Genomic DNA, 26,381 nt, shown 5'->3' with positions numbered 1-26,381 from the left:
ACTTTATACTCATGACTGTGAGGCTGCGCACAGCTCCAATGGCATATTCAAGTTTGCTGACGACACCACTGTCGTTTCCTGAATCAAAGGTGGTGATGAATCAGTATGTAGAAGGGAAATTGAAAATCTGGCCGAGTGGTGCCAGAACAACAACCTCTCACTGAACATCAGTGAGACCAAGGGGCTGATTATTGACTTCAGGAGGAGGAAAACAGAGGCCCATGAGTCAGTCCTCATCATAGGACCTGGGGTGGAGAGATCTGCAACTTTAAATTCCTTGGAGTTATCATTTCAGAGGACCTGTCCTGGGCCTAGCATGTCAGTGCAATTATGAAGAAAGCATGGCAGCCTCTCTCCTTCCTTATAAGTTTGTGAAGATTCGACATGATGTCTAACAATTTGACAAACCTCGACAGATGTGTGGTAGAGAGCATATTGACTGGTTGCATTGTTGGAAAACCAATGCCCTTGAACAGAAAATCCTACAAAATGTAGTTGATACAGCCCAGTCCATCACGGGAAAGCCCTCCCCTCCATTGGGCAGATCCGCATGGAGTACTTTTTCAGGAATGTAGCATCCATCGTCAGGGCCCTCTACCACCAGGTTGTGCTCTCTTCTTGCTGCTGCCATCAGGAAGAAAGTACAACAGCCTCAGGACTCGCGTTACCAGATTCAGGTTCAGTTATTAGCCCTCAATCACCAGGCTCTTGAATTAGTGGTAATGATTTCACTCGGCATCACTGAACTGTTCCCACAACCTATGGCTCACTTTCTCATCTTGAGTCATTACTAAGGCTCTTGGATTTACTGACTGGGCCTGCAAAAAAAAAAGAATCTCAAGGTTGTACATGGTGACATATATACTTTGATTTAAATAAAAATTACTTTGAACAAGTTTAAGGGAAAATTTTAAAAGGTACCTGCGAGGCACAAGAAGGCGGGTATCATTAGACCTGTGCATACTTGTGCTTGTGACAATAAACTCAACCTTGACTTTGTAAGTGGAATGAGCTGCCAGAAGAAGTGATTGGAGGCAGATGCAACACTGCCTCATTGATACATTGATGGGGGAAGTTTGAGAGGAACTTGGGCCAAACACAGGCAAAAGGGATCAATTGAGGTGGGTATATTGCACAGCATGGACAAAATGGGCTGAAGGGTCTTTATCCACACTGTATGACACTATGACTCAATGACTGAGAATCCACAGCCCTCCATGGTCAGGAGATAGAAACATTTACTTTCCTCTCCTCATCTCTGCCCCAAATGGCCAAATCCCCATAATGAGACTGTGTCCCCAGCTGTCAGATTCTTGAGTGAGAGGAAGTGTCTTGGTTCACACCTTGGGGGCAAATAAGTGCAAGGCCCAACCACCTTCCAACAATATGTTTATTTATCCACACAGTATAAAATAGTCCCACAGATTTCAGTCCCTGGGTGAGGTGGGACAGGATTGAAGCAGAGGGAGGCACAGAGGCTTCAGCTGGATGCCAAGTCATGACCAGACATTATCTGTGTGTTCCCACTGTCCTTGGCTGGGTGGCAGATAACATTCCGGATCCGCTCCCGGTTGTTGTGCAGGATTTGGTTGATAGCGAACTCATTCTCTTGGCCAATGTCCGTCAGTCGCAGGTCACACTCCAGCAGGGTCTTGTTCATAGCCAGACCCTCCAGCAACTGCTTCCCACCCTCCTGGTCAGAAAAAAAGGAAAACTCACGGAAGAAGGGTACAGCAGCATATGGTCAAACTACACACATGGCCTCAGCTAATGATATGGAGTTGCATGTTTTAATCCCACTACTGTACCTAAGGGGTTAAACTGAAGAAGTCAAATACAGCTGGACCCTTGATTATTAATGGTGTCTGTAAAAGTAAATTCCTATCAGGATCACCCAAAATTTCCAGGAAAGTGAATCTGCTATCCTGAAACTGCCTGCCATAATAACAAGGAGATGGGAGCAAGAATATGCCACTTGGCCCAATATAGTCATAGCTGGTCTGGCCAAACCCTGATCTTTGAAAAACCCCAGTGATCCATCCACCACAACTGTTGGCATAGAAAATTCCAGTGGTTCACTACTCTCCGTGAGAAAAAATTCCCGCAAGCCCCAGTTTTATTTGCTCGCAAGAGGACTGATGAGGGCAGGGTGGTAGATGTTGTCTACTTAGACATCAGTAAGGCTTGACAAGATTCCGCATGGTAGACTGGTCTGCAAGGTTGGATCAAATGGGATCCAGGGTGAGTTGGCCAGATGGAGCCAAAATTGGCTTTTGGTAGTGAAGTGTTGTTTTCCAGATTGGAGGCCTGTGATCAATGGTGTACCATAAGGATCCATGCTATATCATATACATTGATGTATATGATATAAATGTAAATATATAAATATACAAAAATATAAATAACAAAGCTTGCAGATAACATCAAAATTGGTGGTGTGGTGGACAGAGAAGATGATTGTCTAAAGTTGCAATAGGATCTAGATCAACTAGGGAAGTGGGCAAAGGAATGGCAGATGAATTTAACTCAGACCAGTATAAAGCAATGCTTTTGGGAAGTTAAGCTGGGACAGAAATAGCACACTAAATGGCAGGGCCCTGGGGAAGGTTGAGCAGAGAGACTCTGTGGTACAAGTACACTTTTCTCTGAAAGAGGCAATAGAAATAGACCATGGGACAGTAAAAAGCAGGAGCAGAATTAGGCCATTCTGCCCATCGAGTATGCGCTGCCATTCTATCATGGCTGATTTATTATCCTTCTCAACCTCATTCTTCTATCTTTTCCCCATAATCTTTGATGCCCTGACTAATCAAGAAACTATTAACCTCTGTTTTAAATATATTGAAATGAGTCGGCCTCCACAGCTGCCTCTGGAAATGAATTCCACAGATCCATTTCAGATTCTCAGATTTCTAGCTGAAGAAGTTCCTCTTCATTTCTGTTCTAAATAGACACGCCTCTATTCTGAGGCTGAGCCCTCTGATCCTAGACTCACCCACTCTAGGAAACATCCTCTCTACATTGACTCTATCTAGGACTTTCAATACTCGATGGGATTCAGAGATTCCCATTATTCTGAACTCCAGTTGTACAGGCCTGGAGCTCCTCACAAGTTAACCATTTCATTCCTGGAATTGTTCTTGTGAACCTTCTCTGGGCTCTCTAATGCCAGCTCATGTATTCTTAGAAAAGGGGCCCAAAACTGTCCACAATACTCCAAGAGCAGTCTGACCAATGCCTTATAAAGCCTCCTTGTTTTTATATTCCAATCCTCTTGAAATAAATGATAGCATCAAATTTGCCGTTCTTACCACAAATTCAACCTTTATGGAATCCAGCACGAGGACTCCTAAGTCCATTTGCACCTCTGATTTTTAATTTTTTCCATTTAGAAAATAGCCTACATAACCATATAACAATTACAGTACGGAAACAGGCCATCTCGGCCCTTCTAGTCTGTGCTGAACACTTACTCTCACCTAGGCCCACTGACCTGCACTCAGCCCATAACCCTCCATTCCTTTCCTGTCCATATACCTATCCAATTTTACTTTAGATGACAATACCGAACCTGCCTCTACCACTTCTACTGGAAGATCGTTCCACATAGCTACCACTCTCTGAGTAAAGAAATTCCCCTTGTGTTACCCTTAAACTTTTGCCCCCTAACTCTCAACTCATGTCCTCTTGTTTGAATCTCCCCTACTCTCAATGGAAAAAGCCTATCCACGTCAACTCTATCTATCCCCCTCATAATTTTTATTATCTTTATTACTTCTACCAAAGTTCATGACCATAAACTTCCCTACACTATATTCCATCTGTCACTTTTTTGCCCATTCCCCTAAACTAAAAGCTTCTGCAAACTCCCTGCTTCATCAACAGTGCCTGCCCCTCCACCTATCTCTGTACCATCCACAAACTTGGCAATAAATCCATCAATTGCATCATCCAAATCAGTGACCTATAATATGAGAAGAAGCAGTCCCAACACCAACCCCTGCGGAGCACCACTAGTTACCATCAGCCAACAGAAAAGGCCCCCTTTATTTCCACCTTTCTTCCTGTCAGTCAGCCAGCCAGCTAATCTTTATCCATGTTAGTATCTTTCCTGTAATACCTTGGGCTCTTGCTTTGTTAAGCAACCTCATGTGCAACATCTTGTCAAAATCTTCTGAAAATCCAATTAAATATCTTTTAACTCTCCTTTGTCTATCCTACCTGTTCTGTCCTCAAATAATTCCAACAGAATTGTCAAGTAAGAATTCCCATTAAAGAAACCATGATGACTTTGCCCAACTTATGTGCCTCCAAGTATCCTGAAACCTCATCTTAATAATGGACTCCAACATCTTCCCAAGCACTAAAGTCAGGCTAACTGGCCTATACTCTCCTTTCTTTTGCCTCCCATACTTCCTAAATAGTAGAGTGAAATTTGAAAATTTCTAGTCTTCTTAAAAGATCACTAGAGATGCTTCCACAGTGTCTTAAGCTACTTCTTTTCAGAACCATTCGGTCCAGGTGACTTAGACCTTTGGACCTTTCATTTTCCTAAGCTCCCTCTCCTTAGTAATAGCAACTGCACTCACTTTTGCCCCTGACATCCTTGAGCTTCTGGCATACTGCTGTGAATTCCACTGTGAATACTTAAGTCTGTCTGCCATTTTGTCCCCCATTGCTACCTCTCCAGCAGTCCAATATCCACTCTTCCCTCTCTTTTACTCTTTATATATATCTGAAAATATCTCTGGTATCCTCTTTTATATTACCGGCTAGCTGACCTTCATATTTCATCTTTCCTCTCCTTATTGCTTTTAAATTGAATTCTGTTGGATTTTAAAGCCTTCCAATCTTCTAACTTCCTACTAATTTTTGCTATATTACATATAGTATCTTTAGCTTTTATGCAGTCTTTAACTGCACTTGTCTACCATACTTGTGTCATCTTCCCTTTAGGAATTGCTCCCAGAAAATCCAGCCGTTGCTGTTTTGCCATCATCCCTGCCACTTTCCCCTTCCAATCATGGTTTGGCCAGCTCTTCTCTCATACCTTTGTATTTCCCTTTACTCCACTGTAATACTGATACATCTCCCTCTCAAACTGCAGGGTGAATTCTATTATACTATGATCACTGTCTCCTAAGAGTTCCTTTACCTTAAGCTTCCTAATCAAATCTGGTTCATTACACAACACACAATCCAGAATTGCCTTTTCCTTAGTGGGCTTAACCACAAGCTTCTCTAAAAAGCCATCTTGTAAATATTGTACAAATTCCCTCTTAGGATTCAGCACATGGTTTCCCCAATCTACCTGCATATTGAAGTCCCCCATGACTATTGTGATATTCCCCTTTTAAAATGCCTGTTATACCTCCTGTTGTAATTTGTACCCCACATCCTGCCTACTGTTTGGAGGACCACATATAGCTACCATGAGCTTTTTTTTTTAACCTTTCCAGATTCTTAACTCTACCTTTCTAATCCTATGTCACCTCTTTCCAAGGATTTGATTTAATTTTTTTCTAAATCAACAAAGCCACCCTTGTATATCCTTGGGTAGTAAACTCCCAACTGTGATCTAATTTCAGCCACAACTCAATGATATCTACATCACACCAGTCAATCTCTAACTGAGCTAAAAGATTATCTACCTTGTTCTGTATATGGTGTGCATTCAAACATAACACCATCAATCATGTATTCATCACCCTTTTTTATTTTGCCCCCATGATACACTTCAACAGCACACACTGGCTGCAATTTTGCCCCATCACCTGTCTGTCTTTCCTCACAGTCTCATTACACACTGCATCCACTTGTATAACAACTGCCCCTTCAGTTTCCATCCCCCTGCCAAATTAGTTTAAACCCATTCCATTGGCTCTACCACAAGGATATTGGTCCCCCTTGAGTTCAGGTATAACCCGTCCTTGTAGTACAGGTCATCCCTTCCCCTGAAAAGATTCCAAAGATACAAAAATCTGAAACTCTACCCCCTGTGCCATTTCCTCAGCCATACATTCAGTTGCCAAATCATCCTATTCTTACCCTCACTGGAGCAGTCCTCCAGATCCTGTTTTTCCATTTTCTACCTAACTCCCTATATTCTCTCTTTAGAACCTCGTCCCTTTTCCTCCCTGTCGTTTGTACCATATGTATCATGAGTTCCAGCTGTTCACCCACCCAACTTAGAATGCCGTGGACCTGATCTGAGACATCCTTGACCTTGGCACGTGGGAGGCAACATACCATCCGGGTGGCTTTCATGTCCACAGAATCACCTGTCTGCTCCTCTAACTATGGAATCCCCTATCTCCTGCACTCCACTCCTCTCCTCCCCTCCCCACTTCTGAGCCGCAGAGCCAGAGTCTGTCTCAGAGACCTGGTCACTGCAGCTTCTCCCGGAAGGTCAACCCCAACAGTATCCAAAGCGGTATACTTACTATCGAGGGGAACGGCCACAGGAGTTCTCTGCCCTGGCTGCCCATTTCCTTTCCCTCTCCTGACAGTCACCCAGAGACATGCCACCTGCCACCTGCCTCCCTGCAGTGCCTATCTATCACCTCCTCATTCTCCCTGTATGAGCCGAAGGTCATCGAGCTGCAGCTCCAGTTCCTTAACATGTTCCCTGAGGAGTTGCAGGTCTCCTAGAATTCCCACATCTCACATGGACAACATAGCACTAAACCGGAATCCATTCTCACTGCATTAACAATTGACTAATAGACAAAGAAAGAAAAAACCTTACCAGAAACAAACTCAGAGCCTCCGCCTGTTCATGCTGAAGCCTGTTGAGACAATGCCTAACCACTCCAATCCTGGCCCACACCCACAATGGCTGCTCCCACGATACCTGCCCCACTTAAACCTAGTTTCTTTTCCTTGGCTCCAATAATATTCACTCCCAACGAGACTTGTTGTTTTTAAATAGCCTCCGCTCTGCTCAGATCCAACCTTCATCACTCTGCCAACGAGACGTTGTTGTTTCTGGAGAGGATGGTGAAGGTGGTGTATGGCACTTGTGACCATGTTACAGCCGTGCAGGACATCACTGAGACTGCTCATGGAGTACGCAGTGTGCAGTTCTCATCACCCACTGTAGCAAGGATACCATTAAGCTCGAAAAGGTGCAGAAAAGTTTCACAAAGATGTTACTGCGACTGGAGAGCTTGAGTTGTAAGGAGAAACTAGATAGGCTAGGACTGCTTTTTGTGAAGTGTAGAAGACTAGGGTGACCTTAGAGCTTTGAAAAATCATAAGGGGCATAGATAGGGTGAATAGTTAGTCTTTATACCAGGGTAGGGGAGTCTAAACTAGAGGGCATAAAGCTGAAGGGGGCAGGAGACTTAATAGGAATCTGAAAGGCAAACTTTCCACACTGGGTGTTGGGTGTATGGAACTGGTAGAGGCAGATACAATTACGACATTTAAAGGACACTTAGACAAGTTGTGATGACTGCTGGTACTACTGGAACTGTACTTCCGAAGTCTAGAGAGTGGAACTGCCCCAGTGCAGCGGCTTTTCCACTTTTAAAACTGCCCCACATTTCTTTGTACAGCTCACACCAAGTGAAGAATTGCACAAATTTAACACTTTGTCAGATATGATAGATGCTAATAAATCAATTAAACAAGTACATGGACAGTAAAGGTTTAGATCAGGGTTTTCAAACTTCTTTATGCCATGAAACCCCTACCATTAACTGAGGGGTTTGTGGACCCCAGGTTAGGAACCCCTAGTTTACAGGGATATGAACTAAATGCAGGCGAATGCAACTAGGTCAGATGGGCAACTTGCTCAGCAGGGACTTGTTGGGATGCAGGACTATTCCTGTGAAATACCTCTCTGCCTTATCTTGTTATTATATTCTCTCACTTGAGCTCAAGAATATCAGAAAATAGGAGCAGGAGTAAGCCACCCCACCATTCTTAGTACACATGACAACAACAAACCAGTTACTCTCAGTTCCTTGATCTTTCAAATATTTATCTAACTCCACCTTAACTATATCTAATAAACTGGCCTCAACCATTCCCAGGGGCAGTGAATTCCAGGGATTCACTCCTCTTGGAGAGCTGTTTCTATGTATCTCAGTTTTAATTGTCCGGCCTCCTGTTTCAGTATCAAAATCATTTATTATCACTGATGTGAAGTAAAATTTATTGTTCTTGTGGCAGACCACAGTGTAAACACCTGTGATATTGAGGGAATACTTTCACCTGCTCGTACTTCCACTGCCCTTAGTCAACAAGAAGCCTTGTTACATTCGGTGAAGGCAGCCCCTCCAATACCATAACCTCATCCACCAGAAGATTAGAAATTGAAGGTGTTGGAAGCAGGTCCCACTTGCCTTTCCTGGCAGGGTCCTGACCTGGCAATATATCACTGGGTCCAAATCCTGGAACACCCTCTCCAACAGCAACATGAAAGTATCTTCACTAGAAGGATGCAGTAGCTCTCCCACACCTTCTCACTGCAGTTAGAAAGGCCTGGCTACTAGCCGCTACTCCCTTGGGCGATAATCCAGGAGGGTGGGCTTTGTCACAGGAGGGCTTATATGTCATCTCAGACACATGGCTCACTCTCGTCCCTACTATACTTACCGGGCCAATGTTATTGCAGGACAGGTTGATGAACTTGAGGGTTTGATTCCTCATCAGGACCTCAGAGATAACCACAGCCACATGCTCCGACAGCTCGTTGCTGGCCAAGTTGATGTCTTCCACCGAGGACTTCAGCAAGGCGCGTGCTATGGCTTCTCCACCTTCATCCCCAATTTGGTTGAGACGCAGGTTGAGGGATCGGAGCGTGGAGAAGCGGCGGACCTTGTAGGAGATGGCCTTGGCTCCAAAGTCTGCGATTTGGTTGTCGCACAAGTTAACCGTCTCCAGCTTGGACTTGAGCAGGAGCTTGGCCAAGGCCTTGGAGCCACTGTCACTGATCACATTGTGGGACAAGTCCAGTTCTATCAGTGACGGGTGGTTCAGAATATACTTGATAATCACTCGTAACCGTTCATCATCGATCCTGTTGCGAGGCAGCCTGAGCACCTTCAGGCTTTTGCAAGAGTGGATGGCCTTTGCCAAGGAGAAGCAGTCTTGGTAAGTGAACTGGAAGATATTCCATTCAAAGTTCATGCCACAGTCCTTCACCCCGTAGGTTACAGATAGCTCTTCCAGAAACGGTAGCTTGTTCAGCAGAATACTGAAGTCAAAGTGGTCCATTGAGGGGCCATCACTTTCACTCCCAGTGTCTGATGCCTCATCATCCAACTTCTCCGGGGTCTGCTTAACAGGGGGCAGGAGCTGGCCAATGTCCAATCTCTTCACATAGTTCCTGCAGAGTGGGATCAGCTCCAGCACCACCTTCACCTCGGTGGTGTCAGGGACAAAGTATTCGATGATGTTCTTCAGTAGCCGCTCGAAGAACATCTGCTTCCAGCTCCCTCCATACTGGGAGGTGTCACACACTTGCCAGCACTCCAGACAGCATCGACGCCAGTAGCCCTCGTCACTAACCAGGTTGGCTGTCACCTGCAGGGGAATGTTAGTGGAGATCTTGGCCAGCACCTTGCGCCTGTTCTTCTCCGGGAGCTCATTCAGCAGTGGGTGCACTGGGGTGTTAGTGAGGAGAAGCCAGTGAACACAAGCTCAGAATCAGACCAGAGACAAAGCACTGGCCGCTCTCCAACCAGAGCCCTGCACACGTTTACCCACAGCCCAGCACCTCACACACAACACACCTCCTTCAATCCCTTCCACACTCACCACCTCCACCCTCCCAAAACCTCACTGTGCCTCAAGCACTGCCTCTTGCTGTCTCACACATACACACCATTACATAGCACCCTCTCACACAATATCATCCACGCACTCTCCCAATACATATACACATATACACCATTACATAGCACCCTCTCACACAATATCATCCACGCACTCTCTCAATACATACACACATATACACCATTACATAGCACCCTCTCACACAATATCATCCACGTACTCTCTCAATACATACACACATATACACCATTACATAGCACCCTCTCACACAATATCATCCACGTACTCTCTCAATACATACATACATATACACCATTACATAGCACCCTCTCACACAATATCATCCACGCACTCTCTCAATACATACACACATATACATCATTACATAGCACCCTCTCACACAATATCATCCACGTACTCTCTCAATACATACATACATATACACCATTACATAGCACCCTCTCACACAATATCATCCACGCACTCTCTCAATACATACACACATATACATCATTACATAGCACCCTCTCACACAATATCATCCACGCACTCTCTCAATACATACACACATATACATCATTACATAGCACCCTCTCACACAATATCATCCACGCACTCTCTCAATACATACACACATATACACCATTACATAGCACCCTCTCACACAATATCATCCACGCACTCTCTCAATACATACACACATATACAGCATTACATAGCACCCTCTCACACAATATCATCCATGCACTCTGTCAATACATACACACATATACACCATTACATAGCACCCTCTCACACAATATCATCCATGCACTCTCTCAATACATACACACATATACACCATTACATAGCACCCTCTCACACAATATCATCCACGCACTCTCTCAATACATACACACATATACACCATTACATAGCACCCTCTCACACAATATCATCCACGCACTCTCTCAATACATACACACACATACACCATTACATAGCACCCTCTCACACAATATCACCCACGCACTCTCTCAATACATACACACATATACACCATTACATAGCACCCTCTCACACAATATTATCCACGTACTCTCTCAATACATACACACATATACACCATTACATAGCACCCTCTCACACAATATCATCCACGTACTCTCTCAATACATACATACATATACACCATTACATAGCACCCTCTCACACAATATCATCCACGCACTCTCTCAATACATACACACATATACATCATTACATAGCACCCTCTCACACAATATCATCCACGCACTCTCTCAATACATACACACATATACACCATTACATAGCACCCTCTCACACACCCTCTCACACAATATCATCCACGCACCCTCTCAATACATACACACATACACACCATTACATAGCACCCTCTCACACACCCTCTAACACAATATCACCCACGCACTCTCCCAATACATATACACATATACATCATTACATAGCACCCTCTCACACAATATCATCCACACACTCTCTCAATACATACACACATAAACACCATTACATAGCACCCTCTCACACACCCTCTCACACAATATCACCCATGCACTCTCTCAATACATACACACATATACACCATTACATAGCACCCTCTCACACAATATCATCCACGCACTCTCTCAATACATACACACATATACACCATTACATAGCACCCTCTCACACAATATCATCCACGCACTCTCTCAATACATACACACATAAACACCATTACATAGCACCCTCTCACACACCCTCTAACACAATATCACCCACGCACTCTCTCAATACATACACACATATACACCATTACATATCACCCTCTCACACAATATCATCTACGCACTCTCTCAATACATACATACATATACACCATTACATAGCACCCTCTCACACAATATCATTCACGCACTCTCTCAATACATACACACATATACACCATTACATAGCACCCTCTCACACAATATCATCCACGTACTCTCTCAATACATACACACATATACACCATTACATAGCACCCTCTCACACACCCTCTCACACAATATCATCCACGCACTCTCTCAATACATACACACATATACACCATTACATAGCACCCTCTCACACAATATCATCCACGCACTCTCTCAATACATACACACATATACAGCATTACATAGCACCCTCTCACACAATATCATCCATGCACTCTGTCAATACATACACACATATACACCATTACATAGCACCCTCTCACACAATATCATCCATGCACTCTCTCAATACATACACACATATACACCATTACATAGCACCCTCTCACACAATATCATCCACGCACTCTCTCAATACATACACACATATACACCATTACATAGCACCCTCTCACACAATATCATCCACGCACTCTCTCAATACATACACACACATACACCATTACATAGCACCCTCTCACACAATATCACCCACGCACTCTCTCAATACATACACACATATACACCATTACATATCACCCTCTCACACAATATCATCTACGCACTCTCTCAATACATACATACATATACACCATTACATAGCACCCTCTCACACAATATCATTCACGCACTCTCTCAATACATACACACATATACACCATTACATAGCACCCTCTCACACAATATCATCCACGTACTCTCTCAATACATACACACATATACACCATTACATAGCACCCTCTCACACACCCTCTCACACAATATCATCCACGCACTCTCTCAATACATACACACATATACACCATTACATAGCACCCTCTCACACAATATCATCCACGCACTCTCTCAATACATACACACATATACACCATTACATAGCACCCTCTCACACAATATCATCCACGCACTCTCTCAATACATACACACATATACAGCATTACATAAGTACCACCCTCTCACACAATATCATCCACACACTCTCATGCAATATTGCACTCACATACTTCACACCATCACTCACCCCATTCCATCCCAAGCAGTGGTAGGAAACAGAGGGTAATGGTGGAAAGCTGTTTATTGGTCTGGAAACCCATGACCAAGTGATGTTTTCCAGGGATCAAATGGTGGGGCCATTACTATTTGCCATCTATATCAATATTTTGGATGAGAATGTTTTGAGATGACACTAAACTAATGTTTTGGTAGTGAAGAATACTATCAAATTTGTTCAGCTGAGGAATAGCCAATGGAGTTTAAACAAGTGTGAAGTGTTGCATTTTGGAATGTCAAATCAAGGTAGGACTTTCACAGTGAATGGTAAGGACCTGGAGAGAGGGGAAAGATTTAATAGGAACCTGAGGGATTACACGCAGGGTGGTCCATATATATAGACTGAGCTGCCAGAGAAAGTTTACACCATTTAAGAAGACATTTAGACAAGTAAGTGGACAGGAAACGGTTTTGACATATAGGCCAAACATGAGCAGATAGGATGAGCTCAGTGGCGTGGATGAATTAGGCTGAAGGGCCAGTTTCCATGCTGTATAACTACGACTCGGCGCTGCCGATTCTTGGAATTCTCGGCCCCAGGCAGCTGTGCAAGTGGAGTCATGGATCATGTTCAACGGGGAGACTGGCAGCGGTTTGCACTGTAGATGAGTTGAGGGGTCTGGGTTCACGCAGGAAAGTGAGGCTGAGGTTGAAATCGGTCTGGCCAGCACCTCACCGAAATGATCTCTCTACATTCACCTACCGGCAAAGTTCTGCACGATGTGCTCGATGCAGAGGTCGCTGAGCCGCTGGACTGTGGCCAGCGCCCACTCAGCATCCTCGGCGATGATCCTCCTCATCCTCCTGGGGTCGGCTGCTGGATTCGGCCCCGAGTACTTGGTGACCCAAGGGTTGGTGTTCATTGTTGCAGTCGTGACTTTAGGGCTTGCCTATGCTGTTGTGCTTACAAGGAGCCCTGGATTGTGGGAGGAGCAATCTGGAGAGGATTCAGTGTAGTCAGAGAGAACACAGAGCAAAGTATGTCCACCCCAACCCCAAGCACCTGTCAATCCTAACCTGTGCTGGATCTTGGGTTAAAACAACATGTTGGTTTGTTCCAGATCCCTCTGTGGACTTCTCCTTCCCTGTATCTCCCCCACCTTCTCCATCCAAGTGGAGATAATTATTTACCACAAGTGAAATCTTTTCACCATTGACACCTGAGACTTCATTGCTGCGCTTAACCATAGCATTTCCTTCCTGACCCTTTTGTCCTTTCTACCCCCATTGTAGATGCACCTTAAACCCATTTCTGCAACACCAGTCATTTCACTCGATAATCTCCATATTCTATGAAATGCCTTGATGTGTTTCACTACATTAAGATGCATTTGACAATCAGTTAAATAGAGCAAAGTGGTTAGAGGAACACAGTGGATTAGGCAGCATCTGTGGAGGAAATGGAAAGTTGCTTTGGGTCAAGATTCTTCATGTGGCTTGAAAGAGTGGTGGGGAGATGCTTGCCTGTAGCCAGAAGGTTTTCATCACCATTTGTACTGGTGCTGCCACCTAGAGGCATCTTTGTTCATGTACACCAAGGTCCCTATGTTCTTATCAAGACGTACAAAAGCTGGATGAACTCAGCAGGTCGGGCAGCATCCGTTGAAAGGAGCAGTCAACGGATGCTGCCCAACTTGCTGAGTTCATCCAGCTTTTTTGTACATCTTGATTTGACCACAGCATCTGCAGTGTACTTTGTGTTCCCTGTGTTCTTAACACTTCACAGGACCCTACCAATCATTGTGTATGCTCTCCCCTTTGTACACCTCCCAAAATGCATCCTCATATTGATCAGGATTAAATTTCATCTGCCATTGCCCTGGCTGGCTTCCCTATTGATTAATACCACACTATGGTCTAAAACACCCTCCCTCATTGTCAACACAATTACCACTTTTCTGTCATCATGAAACCTAGCAATCATACCTCCAACATTCACACCCAAATCTTTAACATGTAGAACATACAACAGCAGTCCCAGCATCGATCCCTATGGTACACCACTAATCACATGCTTCCAATCACAAAAGTAGCCCTCCACCATGATCCTCTGCCTCCCATTACCAAGCCAATTTTGGATCCAGTTTGCCATCTTGCATTGGATCCTACTGGTTGTAATCATCTGGACTAAACTTTCATGTGTGCCGTTGTCAAAGGCTTGACTGAAATCCATGTTAAACATAACTGCTGCAGATATATTTACTTAACTCTCCAAAGAAAATCAATTAAATTAGTCAGACAGGATCTCCCACCAACAATCCATGTTGCCTATCCCAGATCAATTGCAGCCTTTCCGAGTGTAGATGAATCCTGCCTCTCAGAACTTCTTCCAATAGCTCTCTGACTTATCTGGCTTATCCTGTCCTTTCTTGGATAAATGAGCCATGTTTTCTACCTACAATGAAACCAGGCACCAGATACCTTGAGCACAGGTTCCAGTCTTAGTACTTCAGCTACTTAGCACATCAAACATGATCTATCATATTTGTTCTGTCAAACAATAACTGGGAGTCAGACCTGAAGTCCTACCCCATCAGGTTCAAGAACAGTTAACTTTCTTCAGCCAACACTCAAAATGTTGGAGGAACTCAGCAAGCCAGGCAGCATCTTTGGAAAAAAATAAACAGTTGACGTTTTGGGCTGAGCCCCTTCATCGGGACTGGATAAAAAAGATGAAATGTCAGAGTAAAAGTAAGGCTGAAGTTCTTTTCAGCCATTCAGTTCTTGAATGGCTTTTTTAAAAGCTATTATTAATGCTTTTTGAGACGGTGATTTAGATGCATATCATATTTTTTACTGAGTTAAGTATTGTATGTAATTAGTTTTGCTACAACAAGTGTATGGGACATTGGAAAAAAAAGTTGAATTTCCCCATGGGGATGAATAAAGTATCTATCTATCTATCTAACCAACTGGCAAAACCGCAATCACTACAGTTTAACAATACCTGGTCAGGTGTCAGATCTCAGTGAGAGAGCATTTTGGAGATAGTAATCACAATTCTATCTCCTTTACCATAGCATTGGAGAGGGATAGGAACAGACAACTTAGGGAAATGTTTAATTGGAGTAAAAGGAAATATGTGGCTATCAGGCAAGAACTTGGAAGCATAAATTGGAAAGTGAAGTGCTCAGGGAAACGTACGGAAAAAATGTGGCAAATGTTCAGGGGATATTTGCGTGGGGTTCTGCATAGGTACATTCCAATGAGGCAAAGTACAGGAACCATGGTGTACAAAGACTGTTGTAAATATAATCAAGAAGAAAAGAAGAGCTTACAAAAATGTTCAAAAAACTAGGTAATTATAGAGATCTAGAAGATTATAAGGCTAGCAGGAAGGAGCTTAAGAATGAAATTAGGAGAGCCAGAGGGGGCCATGAGAAGGCCTTGGCAGACAGGATTAAGGAAAACCCCAAGGCATTCTATAAATATGTGAAGAGCAAGAGGATAAGATGTGAGAGAATAGGTCCAATCAAATGTGACAGTGGAAAAGTGTGTATGGAACCGGAGGAGATAGCAGAGGTATTTAATGAATACTTTGCTTCAGTATTCTCTATGGAAAAGGATCTTGGCAATTGTAGGGATGACTTGCAGCAGACTGAAAAACTTGAGCTTGTAGATATCAAGGAAGAGGATGTGCTGAAGCTTTTGGAAAGCATCAAGTTGGATAAGTCACTGGGACCAGACAGGATGTACCCCAGGCTACGGTGAGAAGCAAAGGAGGAGATAGCTGAGCCTCTGGTGATGATCTTTGCAATATCAATGAGGACAGCAGATGGTTTGGAGGGTTGCGGATATTGTTCCCTTATTCAAGAAATGGAGTAGAGATAGCCCAGGAAATTATAGGCCAGTGAGTCTTACTTCAGTGGTTGGTAAGTTGATGGAGAAGATCCTGACAGGCAAGATTTATGAACATTTGGAGAGGCATAATATGATTAGGAATAGTCAGCATGGCTTTGTGAAGGGCAGGTCATGCCTTACGAGCCTGATTGGATTTTTTGAGGATGTGACTAAACACATTGATGAAGGTAGAGCAGTAGATGTAGTGTATATGGATTTCAGCAAGGCAATTGATAAGGTACCCCATGCAAGGCTTATTGAGAAAGTAAGGAGGCATGGGATCCAAGGGGACATTGCTTTGTGGATCCAAAACCGGTTTGCCCACAGAAGGCAAAGAGTGGTGTGCCTCAGGGATCTGTTCTGGGACCCATACTCTTCGTGATTTTTATAAATGACCTGGATGAGGAAGTGGAGGGATGGGTTAGTAAATTTTCTGATGACACAAAGGTTGGGAGTGTTGTAGATAGTGTGGAAGGCTGTCAGAGGTTACAGCAGGACATTGATAGGATGCAGAACTGGGCTGAGAAGTGGCAGATGGAGTTCAACCCAGATAAATGTGAGGTGGTTCATTTTGGTAGGTCAAATATGATGGCAGATTACAGCATTAATGGTAAGACTCTTGGTAGTGTGGAGGATCAGAGGGATCTTGGGGTCTGAGTCCATAGGACACTCAAAGCTGCTGCGCAGGTTGACTCTGTGGTTAAGAAAGCAAATGGTGCATTGGCCTTCATCAACCATGGGATTGAGTTTAGGAGCCGAGAGGTAATGGTGCAGATATATAGGACCCTGGTCAGACCCCACTTGGAGTACTGTGTCCAGCTCTGGTCGCCTCACTACTGGAAGGATGTAGAAGCCAGAAAAAGGATGTAGAGGAGATTTACAAGGATGTTGCCTGGATTGGGGAGCATGCCTTATGAGAATAGGTTGAGTGAACTCAGCCTTTTCTCCTTGGAATGACGGAGGATGAGAGGTGACCTGATAGAGGTGTATAAGATGATGAGAGGTATTGATTGTGTGGATAGTCAGAGGCTCTTTCCTAGAGCTGAAATGGCTAACATGAGAGGGCACAGCTTTAAGGTACTTGAAAGCAGGTACAGAGGAGATGTCAGGGGTAAGTTGTTGTTTTTATAAACGCAGAGAGTGGTGAGTGTGTGGAATGGGCTGTTGGCGATGGTGGTGGAGGTGGATACAATAGGGTCTTTTAAGAGACTCCTGGATAGGTACATGGAGCTTAGAAAAATAGAGGGCTATGGGTAACCTTAGGTAATTTCTAAGGTAGGAACATTTTCGGCACAGCCTCATGGGCTGAAGGGCCTGTACTGGGTTGTAGGTTTTCTATGTTTCTATTGACTTGTTTTTTGTTGTTCTGTTCTATCTTGTAAAAATTGTGTATAATTTGATTGTTTTTCTTGTGAATGCTGCTTATATGATACTCTCTGCCTATGATGCTGCTGGAAGTCAGATTCAAAAGGAATTTGAGGGGCAACTTCTTCAGGCAGAGGGTGGTGGATATCACTGCACTTGTCAAGTCTACTGTCATATGCACATTACTTGACTCATAATATTGATATAAAAGATAGAAATTGAGAAGAGTTTCTATCCTTAAAAGCTTTTAGGCCATCCAAGTTGAAATACCAAGTCACCAGATAAGTATTTCAATATTGAGAATTGGTCAGACTAGTTAAGATATGCTCCCACTGCAGACATGTATCTTAATGAAACCTCTTGTCCACACCCACAGTACTCTATGCTGGAGCCTTGGGTTTTAACCATGTCCAACCGATACAAGCTTTCTTTCCCTTTATTGATGTAATGTGAATGTCACTGGCTGTGGCAACATTTATCATTAACCTGACTATGATTAGCCAAGAGTTAATGGCACTGTGGATTTGGAGACAGTACATTGGCCAGAATGGCTGAGTGTAACACGCATCTTTCTTTAACATAAATGAACCTGATGGGTTTTTATGACTGTTCCTGAGAACAGCTTTGTTTGAAATTCCAGAGGTATGAAACAGCTTGGATTTAACTGGCTTGGAAGTGGAGTCTCCAGACTTTGCCTGCTGCTCCTCTGACAAAACCACTTTGCCACCAGTAAAGTACCAGCTGCCCGTTCAGACTGTAGGGAGGAGGTTGACTACATCACAACAGTACACAACACCATTTGACAGGGCAGGGTGAACAGATGGATAGTCAGGATGTTAAGTACAAGAACATAGAACAGTACAGCACAGCACAGCACAGGAAGAGTCCCTTTGGACCACAATGTCTGTGTTAAACATGATGCCAAATTAAAGAAATTCTTTTTTGTTCCTCCATCCCTACATATTCATGTGTCCTCTTAACACCACCACGTGTGCTTTCCCCACTACCATCTATTTCAGTGCCAGAGGATTGAAGGTAAAATGGATTAATTTGGGTTTGGATAGCTATGTGGGATTGGGATATTACATCCTTTTCAGATATATGGTTAAGTGAGGGGCAAGACTGGCAGCCAATGTTCTGGTATACAAGTGCTTTAGGTGGGATAAAGGCAAAGGGAAGAGAGAACGGGGAGTTGCATTTTAATTGAGGGGAATGTCACAGCAGTGGTCAAAGATGAAATTACTGAAGAATCATCCAGTGAGTCCTTCTGGGTAAAGCTGGGAAATAAAATTACATATAATCACATTGTTGCAAAGATCACACCAAGAGCACAGTGTGCAATGCTGAAAGAGGTGAAAGGAACCCAAGGGTAACAGCAAAAGACCTGCAGAAATCTCTAGAGCCTGCCAAAGTCTCTGTTCATGTGTCTGCTATAAGAAAAACAATAAACAAGAATTGGTGTCCATAGAAGGACACCATGGAGGAAACCACTGCTCTTCAAAAAAAAAAAAATGCTGCACATCAAGTTTACACAAGACCACCTGAATGTTCTACAATGCTTCTGGGACAACGTTCTGTGGACAGATGAGACAAAAGTTGAATTTCTTGGCAGAAATGCACATTGCTGTGTTTGGATGGAAAAGCACATCAACACCAAAGCTTCATATCAACTGTGAAGCATGGTGGAGGGAGCATCTTTGCTGCCTCAGGGCCTGGACAGCTTACAATCATTGAGAGAACAATGAATTCAAAATTGTATCAAGACATTTTACAGGAGAATGTCAGGGTAGCAGTCCGTCACCTGAAGCTTAATAGAAGTTGGATAATACAACAAAAGAATGATCCGACACCAACACCAGAATGGCTTAAAAAGAAGAAAATTTGTGTTTTGGAATGGCCAAGTTGAAGTCCTGACATTAATCTCATAGAAATGTTGTGGAAAGACTTGAAGCAAGCAGTTCATGCAAGGAAGCCCACTAACATCCCAGAGCTGAAGCAGTTTTGTAAAGAGGAATGGCCTAAAATCCATCTAAGCTGATGTGCAGGGCTGATCAACAGTTACCGGAAATGTTTGGTTGAAGTTATTGCTGTACAAGGGGCTCACACCAGTTACTGAATGCAAAGGTTCACATACTTTTTCCAACAAATATGTGTAATATTCGATCATTTTTCTCAATTAATAAATGAACAAGTATAATGTTTTTTGTGTTATTTAATTGGGTTCTCTGTATCAGGTTTTAGGGCTTATGGGAAGATCTGATATCATTTTAAGTCATATTTATGCAGAAATAGATAAAATTCTACAGGGTTCACAAACTCTCTAACACCACTGTATATTACTTGAGATTCATTTTCTTGCAAGCATTCATAGAAAAGTAAAGAATTGCAATAGAACTTATTAAAAAACTAAAGACGAAGACTGACAAAAACAATATGCAAAAGAAGACAAGTTAAGACCATATGATATAGGAGCAGAATTAGGCCATTTGATCACGGCTGATCCATTTTCCCTATCAGTCCCATTCTTCTGCCTTTTACCCATATCCAATTCATGCCCTGACTAATCAAGAATTTATCAACCTCTATCTTAAATATACACAATGGCAGCCTCTGGCAATGAATTCCACAGATTCACCACTCTCTTGCTAAAGAAATTCCTCATCTCCATTCTAAAAGGACGTCCCTGTATTCTGAGGCTGTGTTCTCTGGTCTCAGACTTCCCTACCATAGGAAACATTCTTTCCACATCCACTCGATCCAGGCCTTTCAACATCTGATAGATTTCAATGCGGTCACCCCTCATTCTTCTGAATTCCAATTTTAGAGAGGCCCCAAGCCATTAAATGCTCTTCATATGACAAGCCATTCAATCCTGGAATCATTTTCATAAACCTTTGAACCCCCTCCTTTGTCAGCACATCCTTTCATCAATAATGGACCCAAAAATACTCACGAGATCTAAGAGAGGCTTCGCCAGTTCTTTATAAAGTCTCAACATTACATCCTCCAAGTACCTTGAAACCACATCCATAACAATAGATTGTAACATCTTCTCAATCACTGTAGTCAGACTAACTAGCCTATAACTTTCATTTCTTCTGTCACTCTCCCTTCTTGAAGAGTGGAGTGACATTTGCAATTTCCCATTCCTCTGGAACCTTGCCAGAATCCAATGATTCTTGTAAGATCTTTACTAATGCCTCTTGTGGTGAACTACATATACCTGTCTGGACATCCCCTCCCCCCCCCCCCCCCCCCCCCCCCCCCGCTGACTGCTCCTGTGGCTCCTCCCACTGACCCCGGTATAAAGGTGATTGGAGACACAGCCCCAACCTCAGTCTCCAGGATGTAGTGTGGTGGTCATTTGCTGCTTATTCTTTCTTCCAGCCAGTAAAAGCCTATATCTTGCCTCACGTCTCCGAGAGTTATTGATGGTGCATCACCTCTACAATCTCTTCAGCCACCTCTTTCAAACCCTGCGGTGGAGTCCATCTGCTGCAGGTGACTTATCCTACCTTCAGACCTTTCAGTTTTCCAAGAACTTTCTCCCTGGTAATGGCAATTTCACACACTTCTGTACCCTGACACTGAGAACATGTTATGGAACCCTTAAAAGTGAGCCGGTAGGTTGTAAAATAAGTAGTGAGTGAAGTTATCCATGTCGGTTCCAGAACCTTGATGGTGTAGGGTAATAGCAGCTCCTGCACCTGGTGCGGTGGAACCTAAGGCCCTCCTGCCCAATGGTGGGGGTCCTTGATGATGGATACTTGTGGCAGCGTTCCTTGTAAATGTGTTTAATGGTGGGGCAGGCTTTGTGATGGACTGGGCTGCCCCGTGGAACTCCAGTCCGCGAGAGAAAGAAAACTTCTTCAATGTCGACACACCTTGAAGAAACTTCGCAGCATGTTTTTGTAAACCCTTTGAACACTCTTAGCAGTTTAATAGTATCTTTCCATGCCTTGCCTATTCAAGTGTCTGTCTATATGCTTCTTTAAATCAGCCGTGATGTTGGCTCCACTACTTCCTCTGGCAGCAGGTACCAAGCACTCCGTGTAAACAACTTATCCCTCGAATCCTCTTTAAACTCCCCCCTACCCTGAGCTCTCTATAAATGCTCCTTCTGTACCCCCCAACCCCTCGCCGCCGAGGCCATACAGACTCGCTCACCTTTCCCGGGGACGTTGCTGAGTCCTGTTGGCGTTACCAACGGCAACGGTTTCCACGCCGGTTCGCGCCCGGCCATTGGCTGAAATCGGTGCGACTCCGCCCTTCCAGGCTTGCTGCCCATCCACTGGTCGACGGGGTACCGATACTCATCTTGGACTCCGCCCCGTATAACGCTGTCATTCAGAAGGGCGACCCCCCAGTTGTCTGGCCGTGCCCAGCCGTACCGCACGCCCTATGGTCCCTGAGAACAAAGTGGGGACTGCCGGGCGGAGTGAATGTGTTGGTCCCGATTAATACAATTTCAAACCTGTACAGGAGCTGAAATCCTAGTTTCTTTGAGTCGGAGATGACCCGGGACTCGGGACGGTTGGGTTTACAGAATGCGGAGCAGTGTATATCGGCCGGACGGGACGGTGGAAACCCCTATCATGGAGCACAGGAAGTGGGTTACCCGGGGAAATCGGTGGTAGCAGAACATCGCATTCGCAATGGCCATAGGATCAACTGCTTCGACAGCACAACACTTAATTGATGCCGTCCTGGTGAAGATGGCAGAATTTGCCATCGAAACATCGGTTAAAATCGATACTTGCACCCGGCTGGAAGCCCGAGAAGAGTTTTATGGAGTCACAGAGATCCTTCGGCCAACTGTACATGCCAATATTCTCACTTAAACTGGTCGATTTAGCCGTCGTGACAGCATGGAAATCGGCTCTTCGTCCCATCTTGTACATGCCGACTGCTTAAACTAGTCCCATTAGGCCCATATCCCTCTAAAGTTTAGAGATGAAACCTTTCCTATCAATGTGCATGTCTAAATGTCGTTTCAATATTGTAATTGTATCTACATCAATCATTTCTCCTGCAACTAATTTCATACCTGCCACCCATGAAGAAGTTGCTGCTCAGGTCCCTTTTAATTTTTTAATTCTCAATATAAACCTATGCCCTCCAGTTCTTGATTTCCTTTACCTGGGAAAAATGACTGTGTGCGTTGACCATATCTATACCCTCCATTAGGTCACTCCAATCCTATCCTATTCAGGCCCATGTAATGGCAACATTCATGTAAATCTTCCTTGCACTCCAATGTCATGGAAACTTATAATGCCTTACCTAATAGCAGATAAACAAAATTGTAATAATCATCTCAGAGCTACTGGGAAGTGTACCACTCTTTAAGCAGTGTCCTGTACGTTGTACACTCACATCCTTGCAAAATGGATCTCATTCTTCTTGTACTATAGTTGGCACCTAGACGTTCTTATCCCATCATGAAGGATTCAATTGCCAATTGAAGCAACCCTCATTTGTTTGCGGATGTAACTGTAATGATTTCTCTGTAATGGTTACTGCTGAGGTCATGGTTTTTCTGTAGCCACGATGTTTGGGTTATAGCTACTGATAATGGGTGGCTAACCAATGGGGAGAAATGTTATTCTTTCTTGTGTGTCTGGGAGCCGGGTTTTTCACGGGTTCTCGGTTGAGGACAGTGAAGGACCAGTGCGGAGAGTGCTCGGTGATCACTGGACGGTGTATACGGGAATTCGAGGGTCTGGAGGTCGTTTATGAAGGAATACCTGAGGCATGAGCTCCAACGATTTTTGTGCATGAACTATTTAATAAAAGTGGCGCCATTTTTCTTTTAAATTTTGTTTCTCTACTAACCACATAGCAAAGTAAGAGATATAAAGTGTAATCATTTAATTGCATATCGTGTACTGTCTGATATTTTGCATTGGGGGTTTGTACTGGGGTGCATTACACAGCATCCACCCAAACTTGAATACTCTGTTTGGCGGGGCCGAAAGCTGGTTCCCCTAGAGACGAATGTGAGCAGCAAGCCAGGTGGGCTACATAAGAAACCCTTGAGTTCCAAAAGTCAACAATTCAGTCTGCTGCATCTGGACCACCCCTACTGTCCGTCGCTGCCAAACCACTCCTGCTATCCATTACACATGGCCTTGCTCCTAAATAGTCCAGCCCTGACAACCCCAGTACCTATCTATACTAATTCCATTTTCTAGGATTGACCATTCTATGGAGATTCAAATCCTCCTTTAAATATGCATTCAATGTTGTGAGGATATCTACTTCCAAATCCTAACCATCCTCTGGTGAAAAATTCTTCCTCAAACTTATTCTAAACTTATTACTACTTAAACCCATGCCTCCTGCTTTTAGACACCTCTGAGTTGGGGGAAAACATTTGCAATGTCTAACTTATTTGTATCCCTCATAATTCTGTACACATCTATCAGGTCCCACTCAGTTTCTCCTGCTCCATAGAAAACATATCCAGCCACATAATTAAAATACTCGATCCCAGGCTATATCCTGGTGAATCTCCTCTGCAACCTCTCATGCTGTCATATACTTACTATAGTGTGGTGACCAGAACCGTAATTTGAATTCAGCTGTCACCTAACCAGTTCTGCACCATTATATTTTGATTTCGTTGGTTCAGACTTATTGGGCTAACCAATGTCCACTTTTCTCAAGTCTGGAGAGATTCTCCTTAGCCTCATCTCTCTGCATCCTCTCTAGCCTGACCATACTCCAGGACTTGGGAGCCACTCAGAGGAACATAGGAGATTTAATAGATGGAAGGAGGCCACTCAGTTGTGTGTCCATACTGACTCTGTGAGAACAGTCAGCTAGATCCTGATCTGGCCTCACTGAACCTGTACTTGATGAAGTTCAGAAGTATGAAGGGAATCTTATTGAAACCCACTGGATACTAAAAGGTTTGGATTGAATGGATGTGGGGAGAATATTTCCCTTATTAGGAGAGTCTCAGATGTGAAGCACAGCCTCAGAATAAAATTGTCTCTTGAAAATTGCAACAAGGAAGAATATCTTTAGCTAGAGGGTGGTGAACAAGTGCAATTTGTTGCCACAGAGGGCTCTGGAGGCCAAATCATTAGGGGCTTTTAAGGCAACGATTGATAGGTTCTAGATTAGTAAAGGGATTAAGGGTTATGGGGAGAATACAGGAGAATGCTCATTGATAAACAATCGGTCATGATTACATGGTGGAACAGACTTGATGGGCAGAATGGCCTAATTCTCCTGTTATATTGTATATGGTCTTAAAGTCTCTCATCACTGTCTAATTTTGATGAAGAGATTGGACAGGAATGGAGATGAAATAAGTGCAAAGAATTAGACTTAGTAGAAAACCATTCATATTGTTTAATTAAGCAAACATTGGAGAATTGATCACTTCTGTAAAACGTGGCAATGTTAGGTGTGAAACAAGATATCACACATGGTGAGTGCTCATGAAGAATCCTGAGGTCATACATATCAGCATATGAGCACACACATGCACACAGGGACAAAATCAGCTCCAGGTCTCCTGGGCTGAAACATAGAGGGCTTTACATGGGGCGGGGTGACAAGTTGAGCAGAACTAATAAACCCCTTTCCAATAGAGGGGATTAATGGAAACAACATTAATCCTCCAAAATGGGAGGATATCAATGAACTCTGGAATATTGGTCAGGAGAGAGAAGGATATTGGAAACCTAGAGGAAGCAGAGAAGGCGGAACAATGCAATCAGGATCATGGAATTCAGGGCTGATTGAGAAAGGTGATCTTGAATCATCCTTGGATTTTCTCCTTGCAAGGAGAGAGGAGATACAGCCAGAATGGTCAATTGTCCATCTGGCACACAAGGGCCACACCCCGCAACACCCAGTGATCGGCAGGCAGAGTAGTGGGGAGGTGGACTGCAATTATAAAGGTAGAAGACAGGCTAGTAGTGGAGAGGGAGCCAGCTCGCTGAGAGGTCCTGTACATGGGACATTCGTAATGTTGCTCCCCTACTGGAGAGTGCTTCACCAGCCCAGACAATCCCTTTCGGCTGTCAATCTGAAATGAGATGAAAATGTTTTTAATTACACATTCTTGCATCAAATATTACTAATATTGAACTTCCAAATATCACACACTAACATTGAACTTTTAGATATCACAAACGAATGATATACTTTCATGCATCACAGACTGATGGTGAATTTTCACATATCATAGACTGATCATGAACTTTCATGTATCACACACTGATGGTGAACTTTAGAATCAGAAGTTGTCATTCAACCCTTTGAATCCACTCTTCCATTTAATAGGATCTGCTAGTTATCTCAGCTTCACCTTCCTACCCATCCCATTAACCTTTCACTCCACAACTAATCAAGTATCTCCTTACC

General features: G+C 43.6%; 2 protein-coding genes across 3 annotated transcripts in view; both read right to left on the bottom strand.

Annotated features, from left to right (window-relative positions):
- Positions 1 to 1,385: 1,385 nt before the first annotated feature.
- On the bottom strand, positions 1,386 to 22,205 carry tcte1 (t-complex-associated-testis-expressed 1). Of its 2 annotated transcripts, none has more exons than XM_073055431.1 (4): positions 22,167 to 22,205; positions 13,498 to 13,731; positions 8,605 to 9,614; positions 1,386 to 1,693 (listed from the first exon to the last, which is right to left on the bottom strand). In XM_073055431.1, exons 2-4 carry the CDS (start codon positions 13,655 to 13,657, stop codon positions 1,481 to 1,483), a joined length of 1,383 nt encoding a protein of 460 aa, XP_072911532.1. In that variant the 5' UTR covers positions 13,658 to 13,731; positions 22,167 to 22,205; the 3' UTR covers positions 1,386 to 1,480. The 2 variants fall into 2 exon arrangements, with proteins under 2 accessions (XP_072911532.1, XP_072911533.1); XM_073055432.1 differs by having other exon boundaries at positions 1,386 to 1,690.
- A 3,190-nt stretch (positions 22,206 to 25,395) lies between these two features.
- LOC140732660 (dynein axonemal heavy chain 6-like) overlaps positions 25,396 to 26,381 on the bottom strand; it is a 549,473-nt gene continuing 548,487 nt past the window's right edge. The window contains 1 exon segment of the mRNA XM_073055353.1: positions 25,396 to 26,043. Within this exon segment, the coding sequence (XP_072911454.1) occupies positions 25,825 to 26,043 (219 nt within the window). The 3' untranslated portion in view covers positions 25,396 to 25,824.

Source organism: Hemitrygon akajei, chromosome 9 (genome assembly GCF_048418815.1).
Source record: "Hemitrygon akajei chromosome 9, sHemAka1.3, whole genome shotgun sequence".
In the NCBI taxonomy this organism is placed as follows: Eukaryota; Metazoa; Chordata; class Chondrichthyes; order Myliobatiformes; family Dasyatidae; genus Hemitrygon; species Hemitrygon akajei.
The sequence above is the reverse complement of the archived record's forward strand: the minus strand, read 5'-3'. Positions and strand labels throughout refer to the sequence as shown.